Consider the following 22,677-nt stretch of genomic DNA (forward strand, 5'->3'; position numbering starts at 1 on the left):
TATTATGCTACAGCAGCTTGATTTACCTTTATGTGCTGGGAGAACTGTTGGGTGTAACATCAGTAATGCATGCATGTTTGAAAGAACAATTAGATGATAGCAGGTAAAAGATGTGGTTCTGAACACCTGTATGAAGTGAAGCACAAAGTTGACTTTAAAAATTAATCAAATTCTCTTCTACCTAAGTTACTTGAAGGTATTTTTGGTACACTTGGAATAAAAAACACACTTGTGGCTGAAACTTTAGTGTACTCACCTGAACTGAATCTTAATGATCTAAAGACTTATTTGTAAGCAAAGTACATTTTAACTATGTCTGTAAAGCTGGAGCAGTATCAGATGTAGTGACACTTTTTCTGTTATGTATGGAAATGGTTGTACTAGCTCAAGTTCATTTAGTTTAAAGTAAATATTCCTAATGGGTATATTATGGTGTAAAAGCCTATTGTTCATTTAATCATTATTAATATTCAGTATGATCTATATCTATGTAATTACCTTAAAAATTTGTTAATTGTTTTAGCAAACCTAGCTGTTTGAAGTCATTAAACTCTAGAATTAAATCAAGTGAAATGTGCTAATTGATGTCAGAATGGGTATGGAGCCTCAAAGGTATCTTTAATGGCCTAGTTATCAGTTTGAATACTAGCTTAGTTACTGGAGGAATAATTGTGTTTAAAAAAAAACAAAACAAAACAACAAAAAAACCCCCAAAAAGGTAAAAGTAATAATAACTTTTGTAGCTAATTGCATTCCTTGAGCTGATAAAGTCAAAATTAGTTGATTTTGTAAATTGGTCATGGTATTTTTACCATGTTAGGTAAATATATTTAAAAATGTGGGTAACTATTTTAAAAATATTTAAATAATTGTTACCCAGCTTTTATCTAAGATTTTATGTTGCTGAACTAAAACAAATGCTAGCTGATAGCTTAAATCACTTGGTCTTCTAAAATGCTGTCATCTTCTATTTTGCAGCATGGGTGAGCTCTCTTTCTATGGGGATGGTCTTCTTCTGTTCTCCAATAGTCAGCATATTCACAGACCTGTTTGGTTGTCGAAAAGTAGCTGTTATTGGACCTGCAGTAGGGTTTGTTGGACTCCTTTCAAGTTCTTTTGTAAGGTAAAAAAAATTATTTTCTTTACATTCAAAGTACTTTATCAATCTTACAGTGTAGAGGTAATGCTGATCCTATCAACAGAATATGAAGGAGCAAGCAGTGCTACTTTATATTATCTGTTAGAGTAGAAATCTTTTTTTATTTGTTTTTGTCTTTCTAACTATGACTTGTGAAAACTCCAAGTGGGTACTTTCAACTTCAGAAGTAATTTTAAAAATATCATATAACCTTATAACAGCAGTCCCTGTTTAACATGAACCACTACATATACATGTATTAACAGCAAGACTAAGGTTATGAGATCAACAGCATTGTCCTGGATAAACTTGTACGCTTGCTTGATGTATGCTGTGTGTTAGCAGGTACCTAAACATTGTTTTTGTCTTCCCCCCTCAATTTGCTTTTAAATCACTGTTTTAATGTTGATAAATATGCAGTAGGACCTCCAGGAAGGTGTTAATGTTCTAGTAAAATTTGATGTCTTCTGTTCTTACTGGTCTGATTGCCAAACACAGATACTGAAAACCTTTGTATACTGACATGTGCTTAGGGCTTATTGGCTTTATTAAGAAAATCTCAGTTCTTTCTTGTGTTATTGAAAAAAACTTGAACAGTAGTTGAGTGTTTTTCTTCCTCCAGATTACACTTCATTTTGTACATTTCTGTAACTTTTGCAGAATAAATCCTAAGAAGTTCAAGAGCGGCTGATCTGTTGGACATGCCCAATAGAAGATGAGGAAACAGGAAATTTACTTATTCTAGTCATCAGCAGAAATTGGTTAGTGAAGATAGGGTAATAAGTAGCAGGAAAATAAGTGACAGTTACCTCTAGTTCTGTCTGCTTTTTTTTCCCCACCCTTAGCAGAATAAGTACAGGAACAATCAAAACCAAAATTCAGAAGTTTCCTACATAGATGAAAATACATCTATACAGACAGGCTTGTGAAAATGTTTTCTATGCCTGTACTCTGAACCAGATAGATGTGAGCTGGCTGTGATCTGGATGGATGAATATCCATGCTGTGTGGCGCTATGCCTGAGCTAATATGTCTAGTTTGGGCATATGTCCCCTAATGTGAAAACATATCCACAAATTTACAGGAAGAGAAGATAAATAGTTCTGTCTTAGGTACTGAGACTAGTGTTTATATTTATTCTTGGAATAATTTACATTTATGGGAAAAAGGAAGCTTTGTTTTCTTTTTACTTGAGCAAGTTTCTGATTTTTACTTTATTTTTTGGTTTATACAAGTGCAAATATTTGCTTAGTTCATTTTATTAAAGCAAACAAACAAAAATTCCACTTCCTGATATGTTTAAAGAGGCTTGTTACCACAGGTGAGGTAAAAACTAAATGCATCTTGGAAGTCTGTCTTCTTCCTTGCTTCCCAGTAGTGTAAGTGATGAATACTAAACAGTCTTGTTATTATAATTAAACTCCTTGATAAAGGAAAGGTGTCTTTTTCCTTTGAACAAAATACTATCATCCTTGTGTTTTCCGTGATATCCAATGGAACAAGGGCACAGAAGAGGCATGTGAAAGGAAGTTAATTTGTAAAGGTTTTATAAAATATTTTAGCTTATTTGAGTTTTGTTTTAGAATTTGAGGAGCACTTTGAGAGGAGAGGTGAATTCTTGTTAGAGTACACGCCATGTTAATGTGCAATCTTGGTCTTTCGTTATGTTACTTACACTAAATGATTTATGCCTATGATGTTTCAGTTAATCGAGGGAGTGTAGTTCAGATATAGAAGTCAATGTTCTAAAAGTAAAATATTGTACAGTAGGTAGATGTAAATATGATTTACTGCTTTTGTTACGTACTGATTTCTTAATATAAATTTTATCTCTTAGGAAGCTGAGATGTAAGAGTATTTGTAATGCAGGAAAATATTCTACTATGTATGTCATGCTGCAAAGTCTTTGAATGAATCTAGAGATGGAAGTAGAATTTCTCTGTCCTTACTGTATTATGTTCTTCCTCTCATTTTATAACTTCTGTTTTTATTTTTCCTGGTTATTTTCCGTTGATAAAGGTAATCAGTCTTTCCCCTTATGTTGTTTCTGCTGGCTTAGCTTGTGTATAATCAGTTTTAGGAATTGATAGTTTAATGTAGAAAGCAACAATATTATGTTACACAAATATTCTTTTTCACAATAATACACAAAACCAGAGTTCCTGTTGTCACACCTTTGTTGGTCAAATACTATTTTCTAAGAATTTCTCTAATTCCATGGGAAGCTTGCGGAGTATATTTTGATGCAGAAGGATGCTGGCAGGTTACATCCTACGATACGATGAAAAGCACTGCATAAAGCATTCATACTCCTTAAAAAAAAGTTAATATACTGGCTAACAGGTTAAATGGTTTTCTATAACTGCTTTAAAAGCAGGTGTTAGCTGATAGAAAAGAGCCCATGGTTCATTGAAACCTCACATCTTCTATAAAAACATTTCTCACACATTGCCTCCTTCATCTGAATGTTGAAAATATTTGCTTTGACTTATTAATACTTAATTAATTATACTAACACTGTTACTTTATACTGTTAAGATTTCTTGCACAAGTATCTTTTAATGTCCCATGTCTGCCTGTGATCTAATACAATGGCTCTGCTTCATTTCAGTTGTCTAGTAGATGGTAATGTTGGAGAACCTTGTGAAGATCCTACTTAATATGGGCTGAAAAGTTTCATTCTTTATTAATCTTTTTTCCTATTTATTTCTTAGCATATCTAATATCTGGATCAAAGCACTGAATTTAGAATATTTAATAAAAAGGAGATTATTTGTCTAAAAAAACCCCCAACAACCTAAAAAGTCTATAATTTGCTTATAATGTATTGTACTGCCAAAATTTGACAGTATTTTTGTTTTATTTTTCATTCTTAATGATGTTTACTACTTCTGCTATTGTATTTTCATAATAAACTATAAATACTTGATTTTTCTGGGTTCATGAGGAGTGCTCAGTATTACGTTTGAACTGGTAGCACAGTGAAGAAATGTATAAATCTAAACAATATAATTTTCTCTGGAAAAGAAGAAACCAAAAACCTAGCAGTGGTTGAACTTATGTTTGGCTAATTCACCTTAACAATGACTTTTAAAACTGTCTTTTAGTCAGACTATTTGGTGTAATTATACTTAAATATAATTTTGCTTTTTTACCTGTTCAGTGACTTCTATGAAACTTTCAGTGGTAGAAAATAGTGTAATTGCTGAATTAAGCTGGCACAGCGTATTTCAACTATAAGTGCATACTAACTCTTAACTCACTTCTGTAAATATGTCAGTTCATTGAAAAACTGTCTTGCATGTGGTAGGTGAATGTGAGCATACAGTGTTGTACAAAACACTAATGATTTTTTCTTTCTTCTTTTGATATAGCACCATTGAACCTCTGTATTTCACCTACGGAGTCTTATTTGCCTGTGGCTGCTCATTTGCGTACCAGCCATCCTTGGTCATCCTTGGGCACTATTTCAAGAAACGTCTTGGACTAGTGAATGGCATTGTCACTGCAGGCAGCAGCTTGTTCACCGTGTCACTGCCCTTCCTCTTGAGAGTTTTGATTGATTCTGTTGGCCTATACAACACCTTGCGGGTCCTGTGCATACTTCTGTTTATTCTGTTCCTGGCTGGCTTTACGTACAAACCCCTTGTTTCCAATGCCAAAGACAAGGAGGCAGGAAAGAAGGGAAAGTTCAGATTTCCTCCTGAAAAAAAAATTTGCAATTTCTCTGTGTTCAAAGTTCTTAGTTACCGAATCTGGGCTTTTGGGATCCCAGCTGCGCTTTTTGGATACTTTGTGCCTTATGTTCACTTGGTAAGTGCACATTCCTTCCTACATATGATGTATTTAATGTATTTGATGTACAGCTATTTCCCTTTGTGTAACGGACTAAGAAAACTATTGGTGATAGGAAGCAATATTTAAAGTGCAAGTTGTGTTGGGGAGAAACATGAAATAAATTTTGATGTTGTTTGTGATTAGAAGAGGTTCCAGGGCTCTAATCAGAACTTTTGAGCCAGTTAAAATTTTAGTTCCTTGTTCTCAATCTAAGGTTTAAAATACTTCAACCATGAAAAGAGGTGTTTGAAAGGTATTCTGTACTATTCCAAAGTGAATTCTTTATTTTGGTACTCAGCTGCATACATTGCCAATGATACTTGTGTGTTTCAGAAGAATAATGGAAGGACTAAATAACAGAAAAAAAATTAGAAGTTTTACCTAATTGTGTTTGTTAAAATGTCTATTTTTAGGGTATATTTTACTGAACATTTTTCAGGTTTGTTAAAAGTAAAATACTTGGATTTTTCTGTTTCCCAGACTTTAGCTTTGTAGTTTACCACTATAGCACTAATATAACTGATTCTGTTATCCGGTGCTTCTAACTGCCAATTCAGCTGGTTTTCATTGCGGTCTACAGTAACTGATAGAACTTTAGCTTCTAATGTGGGGAAGCTGTTAATCAGCCATTTTTTATACATGTACTAAAGTTAATTTGTTTCCTTAGCAGAGGGTTTTTTTTGTGTTTGGTTTTTTTTTTTCTGGTAGTACACTGTTAATCGAAGAAATTTTGATGCAACTGGGAGATGCATTACATGAAATGTATCTGACTGGTACTCACTGCACTACTTAAATGGTGAATTACTTTTGAATGGTTTCCTGGTGGTGCTGTCTAAACTAAAGTGGTGCAAACCAAAAGACTTAAAAGGGAAAGGGGGGGGGAAAAAGCCCACAGCCTGCAATGGGATGCTCTATTTAGATCATTACACATCCTCATATTCGAGTATTTGATAAAGAGTATGGAATAGTAGAACTAGTACCCACTATGAAAACAGAAGGGTCATGTTAATATTTATTATTCACCCATGATAGAACAGTAAGATGAATGATAAGAAATGTCTTGAATTCTGTAAAAAAAACTTCAACTCCTTAAAAGCCCACGGGTTTGTATATGATATAGCAAGCAGTGTTGCTGCTTTCTGGTAATACATTGGTTGGATTATTGACTCTGCATCAGATACTTATTTTAAAAATTACCTTAGGGTGGGGGCTGGTTTGTTTTTGAGCAGTTGTAAACTGACTTTTATTCATGGCTAGTTCTTGTTACTTAGTTTTTAATAATGTAGATCTTAGTCTACTTCAAAGTGTTATAGAATACTTCAAAGGACTGTACCATCAGATGACTAAGCTATTGTGACATCTTATGCTATTTCCCCCGAAGTTTTGTAGAGATCTTTTGAAATAAAACAGTGTTCAGAGGAGTAGAAGGGAAGTATTGTAGCAAAAGCTATTGGATAGATCGTAAATGATCATCAATGCTTGCAGAGAACTGAAGAACGAGGCTATACAAGGATACAGAACCTTTAAAATACATTTATTTAACAAAAAGCTTGTAATTTTTTACCAAGGTGCTTGTACAAATGCTTCTTGTTTCTAGATTGGACTAAAGTTGCTGGTTGACTTGGAGAGGACAAAACCCTTTATTTTTTTTATATTGTACAATTTTTTTTTTAGTGTGTGTTTTCACTCCTGTGGAGTGCCTTTTCCCCCATATCAGATTGGCACAAATTCTGATTGCAAAATACAGCTCCAGTACAGGAAAACAACTAGATCAAGGCTGTTCCTAATATAATGTTTGATAACACTATAAAACTATTCCAAAGTACAGTTAGAATCTAATATTTTAAAGATTATCTCAAAATTATACTAAGAGATTTAAATTCCAGCTTTTTTTTTGCTCAGAGTTTCAGAGGAGCCATGATGCTTAATTATTTATAACAAAATCTTCAGTGGTAGTCAGTTTGCTTTGTATGCCACTTCTGAGAGGGCAAGCTTCACCAGCTCTTAGGAACTCTTCACTGATAACTTTTATTATCAAAACCTGCTCCTGAAACCCATGAGTTTTTGTTTTAATTTACTTGTCTCTAAATACTCAATTTTGCTGTATAATTCTCTGGTCCTCCTGTAAACAAGAGAGGAAAATATTCTTAAACAACATGTAGTAAGCTCCTACTACTTTTTAAGAAAACCATTCTAAACAAGAAGCTTAGCTCTCATCCTTGGCTTTGCAGATAGTATTACTAAATAGAAAATAGCTTGATTTTTTTTTTCTTTAATCTTTTAAAACATCTGATTATTTATGATTTGGGTTTCTATCCAAAATTTAATTTAGGTACCTTTGAATATTCACAAAGAATCCATGGACCATTGAGGTACTACTTAGTGTGTTATGTACCCAGGACTCTTGACCATACTCTGAAATATTTAAAGCCCAAACCAAACTTTGATCAGTGAGTACGATAGGGATGGTAAGAAACAGTATGAATTGGAATAAAGTTTCATGTGCTTTTACTGATAAAAAAACTACGTAGGTACTATCAATGTCAGATTTCTGTTTGCTTATGTATATGGTCCATTAAGTACTGTGTAAGTGCTCGCTAATCTTCAGAAAGCTTGACATACAAATAGTTTAATAAAATAATCCCTAGCTTTACTGATGTTGAAATGGAAAATTAAAACTCGAATTTCATAAATAGCAGTATTTCCACTTCCAGAATGTGTAAGATTTTTCTAACCTTTGGTCTTGGATAAGTGATCAGGATGAAAAGAGTTTTAATACCTGCAGGTCATATATTTAGGATTATTTTGTAATTATGTTGTATGTGATTGCAAAGGATGGATATATCCTCAGTAGCAGAAATCTTTGTGACAGAAAGCAGGAGTTCAGATCGCTGGGTTGGAGGATGCAGTTGTAGGACTAACAGTAAGCTTGCTGCTTGGGGCTTAAAGAATGAAGCGTTCCTGCAGCTAACCTCCCCATTTCTGTAATTGTTTCTACATAAACCTCAACTCATTCAAGAATTTAGGTTTGCTTTTAGAACTGAGCAAACACTCATCCCTCTAACTCAAATTTAGTAATTTTAAAAAGAAGAATCTTTTTAATTGAAAGAGATATTTATTTTTATGAAAACATGAGTAAGTGAAGAACCACAGCATATATTGCTGGTGGGTAATGATGTGTGGTGGGGGGAACTATTTACAACCTTGGAATGTCTCTGTGGATCTGTGCTTGAGAAAGTGAATAGATCAGTGTTTATGAAGGAACAGCATGGATTCTGCCCTTCATCACAGATACTTCAACTCCAGTAGATACCTCTGGACTTTATTTTTATCCTAGTTTTGTCTGCTTTTGATGAAAAAACACATTTTATGTATGTCCAGAAGTACATAAAAGTGCGTACTTCAAGGTAAGTCAAAGGCTATAAGAACAAATAACTTCTTGCTGGTACATCTAACTATCAAACCAGAGATTACTTTCCTCAGCTTTTGAAAATGAAAGTTACTATTGTTCCATTGTTTACTGCATTTTTAAAATTGTAGCAATTCTGGAAAAGGGATATGATACTTGGACAAGTGACAGCTTTTGTTATACGAAAAACTCTTGAAGTATTCCCAACAATAGCCAGACTGCTAGAATGGGATGCTGGTTGCAAGTGCCCTAAGAAAAAACACTTATACATGGAGCCTCATGCCTACAACTCTTCCCTTGGCCCTCAGACCTGGTTCCTGTACTTACCAAGTCCCATTTTTCCCACCTGGAAAGGCAGTTTCTGCCAGAGTGTTGGGTGTTCTTGACCATGTGATGGAACACAGGTGCCACAGGCCCTACTGGTTAGGGTTACGTGTTGCCACTGGGGTCCATGGTAACTGGAGGTTGCAGGCTTGGTGTGCTCTAGTCACTGCACATCAGCTGCTGTCTGCTGGCTTGGCACAGCAGAGGAGCATCTAAGGTCCCAGGCGGGGTCTCTGAGTGATTCTCAGGCCAGCCTTGATTTCTGTTTGTGTCTCTTGTGTTTTCTGAAGCATATTGGAAAGGAGGATGCATGTTGTAAAACTTGTAGTAAGAAAGAAATAAAAGCTCATTTTGGGGGTTGGAATGATAGAATTAGCCAGGTCTTTGCAATTTTAACCATCTGCACCCTATTTGCTAGATAGGGTAAAAGCTGTTAAAACCAGAGAAAATAACCTGCTCATGAACTAGGCTCTAAATAAAATTAAAAAAATCAACAAATTCATTATATGGCATGCTAGATAGGATTTGTATGAAGGAGCTGGCGACAATTACTGGCCTCTGACTGGTAGGTATCAGCTGCATGCGAAATAGGCATCATATTCCTCTTGGCTCTTGTGGGGGAGAACCAAAAAGGGAGAGCTTTTCTTATCCCAGTTTAATTGGTGTCAAATACCATTAGTAGGTGTTCCATTCCATGTGATTTTAGGAAACTGGGTTGGGAGAAGTATTATAAATAGGTTTTGACTTAATTTCATTATATACTTTTAGCATTAATTCAGATTGTTGAAGAGCAAACTGATAGTTCATAGGATTACTAAATCAAACTGTTGTTATTCCTCTCAATTTTAAAACCAGTGTAAACTGCAGTGACTGGGAGGTTTTTTTCTTTCGATGTCTCTCTAAAATGGGCAAATAGCCAAATAAAAAAATTAGTTCAGTCCATTCAGATTTAAATTGGGAGTCCACAACAGAAATCTGTCTGATTAATGCAAAATACTCTTTCCAGGTTGTTTTTAATAAGGACTATCTCACAAGGAAGTGACTAAGTGTATTTGAAAGAAAATATACCTAGTTTCTGTGCCACTTGTCCTGTGCTTGTTCTGCTAATCAACAGAGAGCTGCTGTTTTTCAGGAATTGCGGTCTAATGTTAAGCATTTAGTGCTGTTCTCTCTTACCCTTTAAAGTATGTACTTAATCAGGATCATACATCCTTAATTCTTATGAGAGTGATAGGTCAATTCTGTTAAAATTTGTTAGAAGGTCACATGTTAGGTAGTTTAAAAGATACGCTGTCGCTTTTTGCGCTTTAGCGGAGTGAAAAGAAATACCGCTTAAAACGGGTGTTGTCACCACTTAGTCTTTTCTAAGCAGTGGCTAAGGTCACTACTAAGGTTCAGTCTGAGTTTAGGACTATATTAATTATAACACATTTACAAAAAAAGGGGCCCAGTATTGTGTTGTGTTTTTGATATAGCAATACTCAGCCACTCTGAGGAATACTGGTGTGACTGAAATTATCATCTTACCACTTTCAGTGCAATGTTTCAGTCCCGTAGTAATTTGTCTTGGGACACTTACAATATCTCCATTAATTCAGTTTCAAACAAAGACATGGTTTAGTTTAGCAGTTACTTTTATTAAATGCCTCTTGCTAATGATAGGTCCTGTCTTATTTATAGAGTTTGACACCTTGTGGGATGAAAAACTGAATTGAACAACTGAATAGTTGAACAAATTAGTGCAAATATTTATTACATGTTTTACTCTAAAAAAAGCAACTGGATGGTAGACAATACAATAAAAATGTGTATTGATAAAGTTTACCTTTCTAAGTCTAAATTTTTTTTCTAAACAAAACACATACTCTTAAAGAATGGCTAGATCTATTTTGTATTTGAAAATTAGGCTTATTGTTTAAATGTGGTTATAGGCTTGTATACAAAGCTACCCATTAATTGGTAAGCAATGTGAAAGTTACCATAACACTGACTGTACTCTTAAAACTTCAGAATAGCTCAGGAAAAATAGATTTCAATATTTCTCACCTTGCATTGCTGCCTGTTTCTTAATTTACAGATTAATTACTTAATCTGACTTTTGATGCTTATCCACATTCACATTCCATGATGGGTACATACTTGCATATGTAGAGATTTTTGGTTAGCAGTAGCTATGTGGAGTTGTCCTGGTTTCAGCTGGGATAGAGTTAACTGTCTTCCTAGTAGCTGGTACAGTGCTATGTTTTGAGTTCAGTATGCGAAGAATGTTGATAACACTGATGTCTTCAGTTGTTGCTCAGTAGTGTTTAGACTAATGTCAAGGATTTTTCAGCTTCTCATGCCCAGCCAGTGAGAAAGCTGGAGGGGCACAAGAAGTTGGCACAGGACACAGCCAGGGCACCTGACCCAAACTGGCCAACGGTGTATTCCATACCATGTGACGTCCCATCCAGTTTAGGAACGGGGAAGTGGGGGGGGGCAGGGATTCACCACTCGGGGACTGGCTGGGTGTCGGTCGGCGGGTGGTGAGCAATTGCACTGCGCATCATTTGTACATTCCAATCCTTTCATTATTGCTGTTGTCATTTTATTAGTGTTATCATTATCATTATTAGTTTCTTCTTTTCTGTTCTATTAAACCGTTCTTATCTCAACCCACGGGTTTTGCTTCTTTTCCCGATTTTCTCCCCCATCCCACTGAGTGGGGGGGAGTGAGTGAGCGGCTGCGTGGTGTTTAGTTGCTGGCTGGGGTTAAACCACGACAGGAGTGCATGTGTTCTGTGTCTGTGTGCTTTGTATTTAAGATATGAAAACATAGTGTGTGCCTGGCCACTTTTTCCAACAACTTCCTTGGGAGAATCTGTCCTGGGAGACATTTAAATACTGGATTTATTCTCTTCCATAGATAGATTCCCTGAAGATTCAGTATCTCATTGCTTCTCTGAATCTGCACATGCCAGGAATAGGTTCAGCTGGACCTCCAAGGAACAGGGAAGTGAGACTGCAGACTTAATGCTTGGAAAAAAAATACGTAGATACTCTCTCAGATTCTAGAAACTGCTACCGAGAAACAAAGCATCACCTTGGATTCTGCTCTAAGATTTTCATCAACTGTATTGGAAAAGAAAATTTATCTCAATGAAAATTGAAGAGAATTCCAAGCAGCTGGCCAGCTAAAAGGTATTCCGGAAAGATATAGCAGCCCCAGGACCACTGTTAGGTACAGACTCTCAGGCTCTGATGGCATCTTACTTGAAAACACGAGATTTGCGGGCTCCACTGGGAAATTGCCTATTCAGATTCTTGGGGAAACTTTGTAACAATGAAGTGAAGGTTTAGCCTCTAAATAAGCCTGGCTGCCAGCAGTGTAGCTGTTTTTCACTGGGAAATAAAATACATGGTAGTGTGTATGTCCTCTGTGGTGCTGTACTTTGCTGTATGAAAACCAGGAATACACTATGTTTGGAAGAATTCAGAGGAGATTCCTTGCTCCCCATGGTATTATATGTTGCATGAAGGTAATCAGTTTAGCTGCCTTCTCTCTTTATAGACCTTAGGAACAGCTGGAAAAAAGTGCCAGCGATGACAAGCATTCTTACCAGGCCACTAATCCTCTGCTCTGCTCAGTCCACAAACAGCTCTGACAGATTGAGTGCCTTGCTGTGCTTCCTTTGGAGGCCACTGGGCCATTTTGAGCATTTGAGTCTGCATTACCAAGCATACCTAGTCGTCTTGGACTCTTTCATCTGGATAATCCTTCCAGTTCAGTTCATTTCCTAGTCATTACCTCCCATGGTCTTTCAGCTGTCCTTCCAATAATATATTTTTCCCAGGAAACTTCCTATTGTAATAGGAAACTACTCACTTTCATCTTCAAAAAAGAATAGGTTTAGGGAAACCTGTTCACCTGCAAACTGAAGTTAGATGTAATTGAGAGACTGGTTGTTATATCTTAATTTTCAGAATTCAACATTTCCATTACATTACCACATGTGTGAAGTTCCTTAGCTTGTGTTAGGTCAAAACTATTAACAATACCAGGGCCCTTGTCATTTGAATTATTGACAGCTTTGAGGATTTTAACCCTGGTCTTTGAGGTAGCTGCCTAATACAGACAGATCTTCTCTGCAGAAAATAGTGGTGAAATATTTAGAGACCTGATGAAAGAGCTCAATAGGGTTTTTAAACCCTCGGCAGCCAAACCTTTTCCCTTGGAGTAATGAAGGTTATGGTGGCCTCTTTGGCTTCCACATTTGTAATGGTATACCTCTCTTGCAGTAAGTTCTAGAACCTGTTCAGGCTTGCAGATCAAAACATAAATGTACATTGTGCTACATGCCAGGCTATATCTGTGATCACATATGACCTGTTGAAGGTTGGCACGGGCAGGTATTTTTTTATATATATGCTTCTGCCGCCTTGAAATTCTAGAAGAGTTTAAGTGTCTGTGGGGGACCTTTGACATCCAGGGCAACTAGTTCACTGGGGGAAGCTCACTGGTTTTAGTGACAGATACAGTGCCCTCAATGTAAACTGTCTTTTCAGAACTCATGAATCTGTTCTCTAGACAATCTCTGGGCTTAAAGGTAGCTATGGGCAATACTGCAATTGTATCCTCTGTTATCGGAGAGAAAGGTCATGGTCCTTCTGCTGTATAGGGAAGCTTTAAAGCAATGTATTTCAGATATATGTCATCAGGATGGATGATTGGCACTTAAAGGCCCATCATTTGGACAGTCTGCTTCTCGGGCAGAAGCTAAACTGTATTCAAAATCTTCACCATCCTAACAAGACACATTTTTATTCCTGGGAGGGGCATGGAGATGGTTGGAATATCTGTAAAGTCCTTGTTAGTCATAAGGACTTTTTAATGCATATAAATGAACCCATTTTCTGGGCTGCATCACAAAATCAGACAGCTCAGATAAATATTAGTCTGTCCTCCTGTGGCTTAGTCTGTCTCCAGATCTTCTGTGTTTTGTGACTTTGAAGTTGCTGGGTCTAATGCTGTGCCCACATAGTCGGTTCTCAGACAAAAAGATAGTGCTGTCTACTGGTCTATACTTCCTATCTTTTGCTGGAACATCCATTTTGTGCCTGTTCTTTGGCTAAGAAAAGTGTGGTATGTTGTTTGTGGGTTTTTTGGGGGGGTGGTTTGTTTTGTTGTTTGTTTTTTTTTTTTTTCCTTTAGAAACAACATAATGAACGGGAGGACGTGCTGATATGGATTATAGATGATGCAGATCTTTGTTGCCAGATTTGAATTCCCCCTCTTTTCCCCTCTGTAGTGCAAGATCCTTGTGTTTACATGATTTAACTACTCTGACTGTTTTATGACCTTTGACTGCCTTCTTAAATTGAACCAGGATGATTTGTCCTTCAGTCTGTTCTTTACCAGCTAGCTATTTTGACTTGTCTGTACCCATTTCTCACTCTATCAGTGATATGCCTTGTTTTTGTTAATAAGAGATCAGATTCTGCTGTGCAAATTCAATGTTTGAACCTTTACCCTCTAGAACTTGTGCCAATAAAAACTGTCTTCCTGTGCAATCAACTTGGAGAAATGAAGAGCCAAGCTCTCATGAGATCCTCTGTAGCCACAGTTTTTCTAGGAACTTACCTGAAATTCTTGCTCTGTACTTTGAAAACTATTCACTTCCATATGTTCAGTTTCTGAAAGGCCTTATTTATTCAGGACAAAATAGTCTCTCTATTCTGCCCATTCAGAAAAATAGCCCTTTTCCACTTTTAAACTGCACCCTCCCCAAGAAAGACCTTTGGGTCATTAAGAAGAATTATACTGGAAAATATGAAGGGTATAGAAACCACCCAAGATTCTCCAAGGAGATCTGAGCTGCCATATCAGGACAAGCTATAGGACAGTCAGGTTGAATCTCACTGCAGTAGTTGATGTTCTGCCCAACAAGACCCTAGTCATCATCTGTAACATTGCTTACAAATGTTTTTGTAACTCTTCAAGCCTCTTCCGCTGATGTGTTCACTAATATTGTCAGGTGTGACATCTCTAGATTAGACTCCTCATTTGAGAAACCACTGTTTCAGTTCTGTCCTTGTAACCATGGTCATCTCTGCATAGACAGTAGTAGTTGCTTTGTGTTCTCTTCAGCGGGACAGGTACCTGCTCGAGGAGCCATAGCAGAGAAGTTACATACCTTACCTTATAATAAGTGAAGCTCTTTAAGTTGTGCATTTTGTGCGTACAGTCCTAATCCTGCACCCCTCTCTTCCCTTTAAGTCCTATGCCCCATGATTCCACAGTGGAGACAAATAGAAGCACAGATATAAATGCTGCATTCAGACATAAAGGACAAGTATGAGGAAAAGTATGACATATACTGTATGGACTCTAGTAACCAAAAATCTCTAAACTTAAATATATAAAACACATGCATGTCCACAGTAAAGTGCATATACATAGCGCATCTTGAAGAAATTCAGCTCTTACAAGGTAAGTACTGTCTCTTGTTTTGTGAGTCGCTTGTATTATGTCATAAACTTGCTACTTTTAAAATTTTGTGTAAAATAATGTTTAATATCTAATTGGTATGTCTAGATTTTTTTACTCAAACTGGAAAAAAAAAATCAGTCTCCATCACTACATTCACTTGCTTTTGTGGGCTGTTGCTCAAGAAACCTGTTCATTTCTTCAGATCTCCTACATCAGTCGTTTGTCTGAAGTCTACTACATCTTTTATTTCCCAGAATCTGCTGTTAGTCTGTTTTGTAATGATGGGATAGTATCTTTTAAATTATGTCCAGTACCAACAGATAACTGTGCGTCAAACAGGTATTTCTCTCTACTGTAGATAATCTAAAAAAAGTTAAAACTGTAGGTATAGCTGTCAATTTTAGCACTATTACCTTTCTCATCCACTTAATCTACCATATTTCTGTTTCCAATGGAAGACTAACAAGGCACTGGTTTTGTAAAGGTCCAATGTAATTATTAAGCAGATATCTCTGAGACCCCAAATTTTCAGTGGCTTCCCATGCTTTACTTGCTTTTCTAATCTTTGCATTTATCTCCCTTCAGATCTCAACATCTGCTGCAGTTTGATTGCCCAGGTTAGTGAAATTTTCCCCCTCTATCCACTTCCGTAATGATCCTGTGCACCCGTTTCTTTCCCAGTATTTCTCAATGTTGATCTGGCAGTATTTATTCTTGGCTAGATTGTCCACTTCTGAGATTGGGGGTGGTGGTGGGAAAAGAAATAAATTATTTCCTACTTTATACTTGTAACTGTTATGAAAGCATATTTAGACTGTTTTCCAAATAAGTACTGGAGAAGAATAAAAATCATAAGTACAGAAAGAATAGAAACTGAAAAGAATAAAATAAATGTTTTCTCTTTTTTTAGAAGTGAAAGTAAATGAAAGTTTGCAAAAAAATACCTTAGGTAGCAGGTATACTCAGGTACCAACAATAAGATGATGTTGAAGGATAAGAGCAAAGCAGTCTTCCTCAGGTCTGTCCGATATTAGCAGATTGAAAAATTTGAGTTACATTATGATTTCCTTTGTATCAGTCTGTAACAGCATGCTAGTTAATGTACTCCTGCATAATACAAACTATTCCAATAGCAAACAGAGCATATAGTTTGAAGTCAGATTAAATTGTAAAGTGTAGTCTTTCTTTTTTTTTTAAATACTATTTTAATGGTAAACTCAGCATCCTGTCTTTGGATGCTTGAAGCACCTTGACCTGAACTAAACTCTTCAAGCTCCACAAGTGCCCAGAAGCCTGAGATCACAGTTGATGTTTTTTTGTGCTATCCTCATACAGAGTAAAGAAAACTAGTAACCAAAATTAAGTGAAGAACCCTCCTTCACTAATATACAGACCATTTTTTGTGTCCAGTTTGTGCTTCAAGAAGAGCTGCATAGAAATCTTCTTTGCTTTTTAAATCCTGTTCAGACTTTTGAATTTCTCTCCATGTATTTTGAATTTTCCTTTGTGGAAATCCTGGAGCCTAGCTCTTTCCATTTGATTGCCAGTAATTGTCAAGCTGTGAGCTATATTTCAGGTTCTTTTCTGATGATTGAGTTAAAATTTGTCATTACTACTGAGTGAAATATTTCCTAGGAAAAGGGAGAGGTGGTTTTGGATTTCTCTGGGCAGGAAAGGAAACTGAACGTAAATACCTGTATCTTGAGTAAGGGCTATATCTCTGTATGAGGAGGGGAGACTATCATTATCATCTCTTTGTTGTGTTTTAAATGAAAATACAACTACTTGATTCAATTTCTCTGGACTCTGATCTGGTAGATATTTGGCAGTGTCTTTGGGACTTCCATCTAGAATTCAGACTCTTGCGAGAGCTTTCTTCCGTGTGTCCCAGTAGAATGAGACAGGCATTTCACTCAGCTCTGTGAAAGTTGAGGTGATTGTGACCATGTCCACAAGTAGATCTCTAATATTGAAGTGTTATGGATGGCCTCAGAATTATATGGCAGCTGAATAAAAATTTGAGAATCTATGTTTTGATTTTACTCGCCTAAGTCCTATGGTTTAGGGAGTCTAGTCCTGAGAGACTTGATAAAAGTAGCACAAATTCTGTTGTGGAGTAAGGAAGTCAACCTCTCAGAAGGTGACAGCATTGTAACATGTAGGTAGATGAATGAATCCCTATTTTAATCAGTTAACTCCAAGTTAGTTGCTTATTGTGTTGTACTTCAGCATCGGTAAAAAATACAATCTTTATGCTCGTAAATTTTAGAAGGGGCTACTGTATTAGCTGCTTTCTCTTCACACAAATGAGTTGTACAATCTTGTCTGGTAATCTTATTTCTAAATTCTACTGGTGAGTTGAAAAATTTACTTGAGGTAAAAGCACTATTTTGTAAAATGAAAACCCATCCTTTTGTAAAAGCTTTTTGTTCCTGGCTAATTACTTTCACTGATGCAAATAAACACTTATTTTCATTCTGATCTTAGTCTAGCTTCCAGTGTTTCTCTTTGCCTTTGTCATCTTCCTGTCTGAGTAGTTACAGAACATAATTTCTCTCCTGATAAGTTTTTCAGTATGGTAGATTCCAGAGACCTTGAATCAGTGTTGTAGCTGTTGTTCAATCTGAGGGGTACTTGCCTCACTTGACTTGAAGACCTTTAGTTTGACTGACTAGTCCATACAGTCTGAAGAATAAGAAGCTTCTCCAGAGAGCAATTTGGAGCATCAGGCTCAGGCTTCTGCATTGCCTCTCAAAGAATCTTTTTTCTCTCTCTTTTTTTTTTTTTTTTAATCAGTTAGGAGGACTAGCTGGCTAAGGCAGACATCTTAAGTTCAGCAGTGAGAAGACATCCTTTTGTGACATGTAAATACTGTAGCTAACAATATTCTAATAGAAGTCTTGCTTGTTGTATTATAATCGTGTTAGCACTCCCCTTTTTCCACTTACTACTTCATTTAATTGGTTAATACACAGTTAGTCCCACTTGTCCTCCCATATAGTCATCTGGAAGCTTACTTTCAGCTTTGCTGAACTGAATTGTCAGAAGCTAAATATATGCTTTCTATAAAAATTATGAAATATTTCCGGCAATGTCTAATTTAGGCAAAAATAAGGAAGGAAATCAGATATTTAACTGAAGTAACTGTAACTACTAACAGTTCTTAGTTTAAAAAAATCACTTCTGTTAGCATATCTTTGCACTTATTTCTGGACAAATAACATATGCTGTTATATTTCTCTTCTCAGTATTCTTTTATTGTTTGTAATTTTAAGCTAGGGTAATGAAGTTTGATCTTATTTGTTTGGAAGTCAAGGCCAAGGCGTTATCATCACAAGGTAGAATAGTACAATACATGTGTTTTTCTTTTTTTAAAGTTGAGGAAGACTAAACTGGATGTGTAGCAGCAGAATTGTATTAAAATTTTACTTAGTGTGCTAAATAAAATTAATCCATACTATAAGCTTTTAATTTAATATTATAAAAAGGATGAACTTGCTATATTGGGTTTTAGTTGCTTCATTTCTATTGGCTGCTTTGAGAATCCATCTTAAATTGTGTTTACAATTAGCCAAAGTGGTTTTTTAATAAGTCCATTGCATACAATGTTAATCAGAGGTTAATGAAGTATTTTCTTGTTTCTCTGGGTATTTGTACAGGATATCTTAATCCATTGTTTTGATATTCCATAATTTCTTAATCATAGCATATCATATAATATGCTCAGTTTTAATTATGCAAGTTATAACCTGATAACTTTATCACATTAGTTAAAATGCCACAATGATTTGAAAAGAATTACTTACATTACGCTTCTAAAATTTAAGTAAGTGGACATGTCAAGAAATTCCTTCCTTCAGTCATAAGGTTACTTCTAATCAAATGTGCAGCAGTTTTACCAAGCTAGAGCTACAAAAAAAAGTTTGCAAGTTATAACACTCAGTAAGTATCTCTTTGTGACTATACTAAGACATCCGTCAAATCACTTCATGAATCATAGAACGTAAGACTGGAGGTAACCCAGTACCTTATCCAATTTACCCAGTTTTTTTGAGTACAGACTTACTTTGGTAAAGGACCTCTTTAAATATTTCTTTTTTTAATCTTTTTTCATAAGTCATGCTTATCAAATTTCTGCTTATTGCCTGATCTTTCTTTTGGATTCTGTACACATAATCCATGTCTTTAATAATGAGTAATGACCAAAATAGGCCTCAGCTGAAGAATTATGTCCTTACTGGTACTGAGCAGTATGTGAAGGTCACATTGTGTCATGAATTGGTATATTCTATTACTTTTGCAATATGATGACATTATTAGAACATGCTGAAGTTTAATCTGCTAAACCTTCAGTTCCCTTTCTAAAGAGTTGTTGCCAAATCATTCTTCTATTTTGTATTCATTCATCTGATTTTTACCTCATATAGTGTTTTTTGAACATTAATGTTTTTAGGGAAACTAATCATATTTATTTCACACTGTTGACTGAGATGCCAGGTTGCCCAGATCATTCTGAATTCCAGTCTTTTTCTTTACAGTGCCTGCAATGCTCATCATTTGATGTAATTTGTAAATTGAATAAGTATAGTCTCGATTATTTCACTGTCCATATCATTAATGAAAATGTTAAATAGTGGTAGATTGGGGTGGGTTTTTATGGAGTCTTCTTTGGCATATTCAATTCTGCAGTGGATCACTAATTAAAAATAGCTTTTCCAAACATTTGAACATCCATCTTTACAGTTGTTCCATTTAAGTCAGGTATTCCAAACTAGCTTATGAGAATTGTTTCAGAGAATTTCAAAATGCTGACCAAGATCAGGATTTGTTACATCTGTCCTTCCCTCTGTTGTCAAAGTTTGCTACCCACTATGTAACAGAGAGAAATTGTTTTCGCACAAATTTATGTTGATCCTTACTTAGCTTATGATGTTACCTGTTAGATGTTTATGAATAGTTCTGGTTTTGTTTCCTTTTCTGCTGCTGTTCTGGAAATTCGAGTTAATGTGACTGACCTGTAACTCTCTAGGACTTGCTGATAGTAGCTAATTTTGGACATAGTGGCTAGTTGAGTTTTGAGTAAGATAGGCCCAGGAAACATGGCTTCAGGGTCACAAGGAACAGACAGAACTGAGACTAAGTTGTGGATTGTCGTCACAAATGGGAATAAATTTAAAAAATGCTTAAAAAGGGTAAGTTATTTAACAGTTTAACTCTCAGCCCTCATGTATGTAACACTTCACTTCTTACGTATCCCTGGCTTTATTCCTCATCCTTGTTCTCAGTCACTGTGAGCTTCCCCAGATACAGGTGTGCCTTATTTGTCTTGCTGCTGCTGCCTAAGGCACACCGATCCACCAGTATCCTTGTGCCCATTTCTTTATGCTGTCTCTTGTGGCTCCAGTGGGATCCAGTCTCTGTTGGCACCTCCAGGAGCTACTAGTGGAGGATAGGACCTGAAGATATCCTGAGAGATGACATGGAATGGAAGAGGGAAAGAGCAGAAGTCATGGACTGTCTTGTGCTGCGGTGTAGGGGTTGTCCCCCATGCTTCAGGCTTTTCTCAGTCCCCAGCATGCTTTCTTGCACTATTCCCTGAATATCTTTCAGGCTTATCAATTGGCATTCACCCTCTGAAGACCTGAGAACTGGTTTAATTGCTTTAATGATTAGCATTTGTGACTTTAAGCAGAAAAACTGTTTATTGGTTAACCATTGTCTTGGTTTCTCCAATGGAAGTTTTATGCTATTGGTTGCCTATTTTGATCTCTGGGATCATGCTCATCCTTCACATGCTCTTAAAGATAACGGCTCTGAGATTTTATTTTTTTTTTATTTAGGGCAAATTTCTTCAGGACTAGGTATTTTTTTGGGAAAAAACAAACAATTTTAGCTATGTAATTGTCAGCTTGAGTGTTTCTTAATCTAATCTGAATTCTTAACCTTTTTTAATGTTAAATAGTTTTAACAGTTAACCTGTTAACTGTTATGTTCAGTTTTACTTAAGAAATTCAGGTTGTACTTGTTCCGAATCTTCATGATATATGGATTATTCTGTTTAATCTGCTTTACTTAGTTGAATAATAGAAAATTTCTGGATTGTCATGTAATAATCACCTTGTTTCTTTAATTTTTATCCTTGTTCATTATGTAGATTAAATTGATCAGAGATAGAAAGAGGTATTATCACTGTTGTGGCAGGTGTGTAAATGGGAATTATCTTGACAATGTATATATGCATATTTTTGTCATGTGAAGGCACTTAATTTCTAAAAAATGCTACTGTAGCCATCTTGGGACAATGGCACTCCCTTAAAAATGGATTGCATTAGGTGTTAGTAATGCTATTTCATGTCCCTTAACATGAAGATCATTGTTTCAGTAGATGTTCAGGAGTCAGGAGTTGCTGGTTCATTTGCTAGTTTTTGGCTCATCAGTAAAAGTTTCTTTGATGGAGTCTGGACCAGAAATGTATTTGCATTAAATGATTTCCCTTGTGCCTAGTATCATATAGTTCTCTGGCAACCAAGTTTCTTTCTCTGATTTTGTAGTGTCGTGTCATGTGTGTCCACCCGTCCACCCCGGCCCCCCTTTTTTTCTGGTGAGTCCTAGAGAATAAACAGTGACTTGTCCAGAGTTAGTTTATGCTTTGTTTTTTGGCACATCCTGACACTTTCAATCTTCCAGGACAGTTCACTGCAAAATTCTTTATCTATCTTTATCAAGGCACCAGTTAGTATTTTTCTCTAGGCCTTTGAAGGAATCTGCTTGTTCAGTCAGGCATGTGGTTGACTTGTTCATTGAAGGAGGGCTGCTGTGTGATGGCACGAACAGCACGGAAAGGTTGTGCATCATCAGTAAGGCTGTCCTTTTCTAAGGAGATGTGTGTGGAATAAACATAAGCTTTTAGTTTTCTGAAATTTGGAGGATCTAACTGTAGTCTTGAAGATGAGCACCCGTATAATTTTACTACATATACCCGCTCCAGTTGTGTCCTGTCAATTGCTAATACCCTTACTTGGACATGCACTTAGTTTATTTTTGTCTTTTGCCTTTTTTGCACTTGCAGCTTGGAAAAAAAAATATCTTGAGTGATGGAATGACAAGGCCATCATGTCTTCTAATAATACTGAATGGGTTTTCGAAGGCCATGGTAGTAATAATCAAATCAATAGATTATGGAGGTATTGCCGTGCCTAGATTGATGGCTAAGTCTTATACGTTATACAAGTCTAGAATTATTTTGGGTGCCTGGATTTAAAATTCTTGCATGGATAAGAGGGTCAATTAAGTACTGAAAAAACAGTATTATTAAAACAGTTCTGGATATTACAAGTGCTTATACCTCAAGGCAGATTCCATACCATAAGCACTATGATAGATTCCATCTCTGATCACAGTTTTTGCCTGTAAGGTTATGTTTTAGACTCATCTGACACCTCAGGCAAAGCTTCATCTTTGTTACTTACAGGCACGGCTCACCACTTTGCATTCCAAGGA

The 22,677-nt window shown here is 36.2% G+C and overlaps 1 protein-coding gene across 2 annotated transcripts in view; it reads left to right on the forward strand.

Moving 5' to 3' along the window:
- Positions 1-22,677, forward strand: part of SLC16A10 (solute carrier family 16 member 10) — a 93,137-nt gene that overhangs the window by 43,504 nt on the left and 26,956 nt on the right. For both annotated transcript variants that reach the window (XM_052781281.1, XM_052781280.1), the window contains exons 2-3: positions 979-1,123; positions 4,513-4,951. In XM_052781281.1, the coding sequence (XP_052637241.1) occupies positions 979-1,123; positions 4,513-4,951 (584 nt within the window). The remainder of the gene's footprint in view (positions 1-978; positions 1,124-4,512; positions 4,952-22,677) is intronic.

The sequence above is a fragment of the Harpia harpyja genome, chromosome 3, assembly GCF_026419915.1.
Source record: "Harpia harpyja isolate bHarHar1 chromosome 3, bHarHar1 primary haplotype, whole genome shotgun sequence".
Classification (NCBI taxonomy): domain Eukaryota; kingdom Metazoa; phylum Chordata; class Aves; order Accipitriformes; family Accipitridae; genus Harpia; species Harpia harpyja.